General features: G+C 44.7%; 1 protein-coding gene across 1 annotated transcript; it reads left to right on the top strand.

Moving 5' to 3' along the window:
• The first annotated feature begins 582 nt into the window (after window positions 1-582).
• On the top strand, window positions 583-1,470 carry LOC118754644. Its single transcript, XM_036489534.1, has one exon. It carries the CDS (start codon window positions 583-585, stop codon window positions 1,468-1,470), a length of 888 nt encoding a protein of 295 aa, XP_036345427.1.
• Window positions 1,471-2,079: the final 609 nt, after the last annotated feature.

The following is a 2,079-nucleotide window of genomic DNA, read 5'->3' as shown; positions in this document are numbered from 1 at the left end:
AGCTGTGGCAATCCGCACGCTAGCTGATAACACATACTGCATCTTGAGAGGGCTGAAATCGTTAGGAGCAGATGCAGAAAGCCGAGATCCCTGGATAATATACATGCTATTAAAAAAGTTGGATGATGACACAAAACGCCAATGGGCAGAAAGCGACAAAGGGTCCAAGGATCATCCAAAAATCGAAGAATTTATAGAATTTTTAAACAAAAGATGGTCAGCTCTTGAGTGCATGGAAACATATAAGAGCGGCGCTTCCACTTCTTTTCGTGCTCGCTGTTTCATAGCAACAGATTCTAATCACACACCTGCAACGTGCACCAGCTGCGATGGTGCGCATCATCTTTACAAGTGTCCTAAATTCAAATCGCTGGGTGTAACTCAAAAGCGAGAATTCGTGAAGAATGATAACTTGTACTACAATTGCCTCTCCGGAGAGCACAGAGTCAGCAATTGCACCTCTAAGCAAAAATGCTACCTATGTGGACGACAAATCATTCATGCCTTCACATAGATGCCCCCTCTAGAGGTGAAACATCAAACAGTCAGCCTCCCTTATCCACATTTTCAATACAAAGCAATATGGTGAATCAAAGGGTTGCGCTTCCTACAGCGGTCGTGAAAGCTTCAAACACCAATACCACCGGAGCGTCGGTCTGCAAGGTGCTGATGGACTCAGCATCAATGGGAACATCTGTGTCTGAAGATCTAGTCCAACGATTGCGGCTCTCGCGTAAAAACGGGCGCATCAAGGTTGGTGGAATTGGAGGAGCAAAATCAGTTATTACAAGAGGTATCGTATCACTGCAGCTCACATCACGTTTCGACAGCAACGTGTCAGTCAACATTGATGCTTTTATTCTGAATCGCATTTCACACCAGGATAAGTCAGATCCGGTCAACACGTCTCATTGCGATTTTCCACCAAACCTGAACATGGCAGACGACGGTTCGCTTATCTCTCAGCCAATAGATGTTCTCATTGGCTCACAACGTTTCTTCGACTTTCTTACTGATGGAAAATTTACCAGCAAAACAGGCTTTCCAACCATCCAAAATACTATCTTTGGTTATGTACTTGCTGGCAAAGTGCATAACGGCGGGGAGGATATCTGTTCATACTCTGTCACTGCCTCAATTAATGACTTCAAAGTTGATCAAGCATTATGTCGCTTTTGGGAAACAGAGAACGAGCCGCAAGTGCTGAGAAAACTTTATACTCCGGAAGAACAGTTTTGCGAAAATCATTTCCAAAGAACGCATGGCTACGATGATGCTGGTCGGTATATTGTAAAACTCCCTTTCCGAGATGATTCACCGCGCCTAGGTGACTCTTACACTTCGGCTCGCAAGCAGTTTGCAAGTCTTGAAAGGCGCTTTGAACGCGATGAATCTCTTTTCAATCAATACAAGGCCTTCATGGAGGAATACATTGCATTGGGACATATGGAAAAAAATCCCTGCCTCTGAGGTCAACAAGAACTGTGAAAAGGTTTTCTATCTACCGCACCATCCAGTTTTAAAGCCTGATAGCAGATCAACTAAATGCAGAGTGGTATTCAATGGATCCGCCAAATCAGCATCAGGTGCAGCTCTGAACGATTCACTTGCAGTGGGCCCTACCATCCAGCGTGATTTAACATCGTTATTGCTGAACTTCAGACGATATCGTATCGGCCTCTGTGGCGACATTGTCAAAATGTACCAACAAGTACTTGTTCACCATGACGACAGAGACTATCAACGCATCCTGTGGAGAACTAGCGCTGCTCAACCAATATCACACTATAGACTCCGCACTGTCACCTATGGAACAGCTACCGCGCCATTCCTTGCCACACGCTGCATCTACGCTGCGGGCAAAGATGCTGATGAGCCTCAAACAGGTTTTATGATCAAAAATAACTTTTATGTTGACGATCTCATTGCAGGCGCAAACAGCGTAGAAGAAGCCATCAACTTAAAAGCAGACATCACCAAGACGCTTGCTATTAGGGGTTTCCCGCTCTCAAAATGGGTTTCAAATGATCTCAGCATAATTCAAAATGTTGATATGCAAACGTCTGATGTGGACATCGC

Source organism: Rhagoletis pomonella, unplaced genomic scaffold, assembly GCF_013731165.1.
Source record: "Rhagoletis pomonella isolate Grant_MI unplaced genomic scaffold, Rhpom_1.0 Rhpom_scaffold_04299, whole genome shotgun sequence".
Classification (NCBI taxonomy): Eukaryota; Metazoa; Arthropoda; class Insecta; order Diptera; family Tephritidae; genus Rhagoletis; species Rhagoletis pomonella.
Note: the sequence above shows the minus strand (reverse complement) of the source record. Positions and strands in the feature narration are given on the sequence as shown.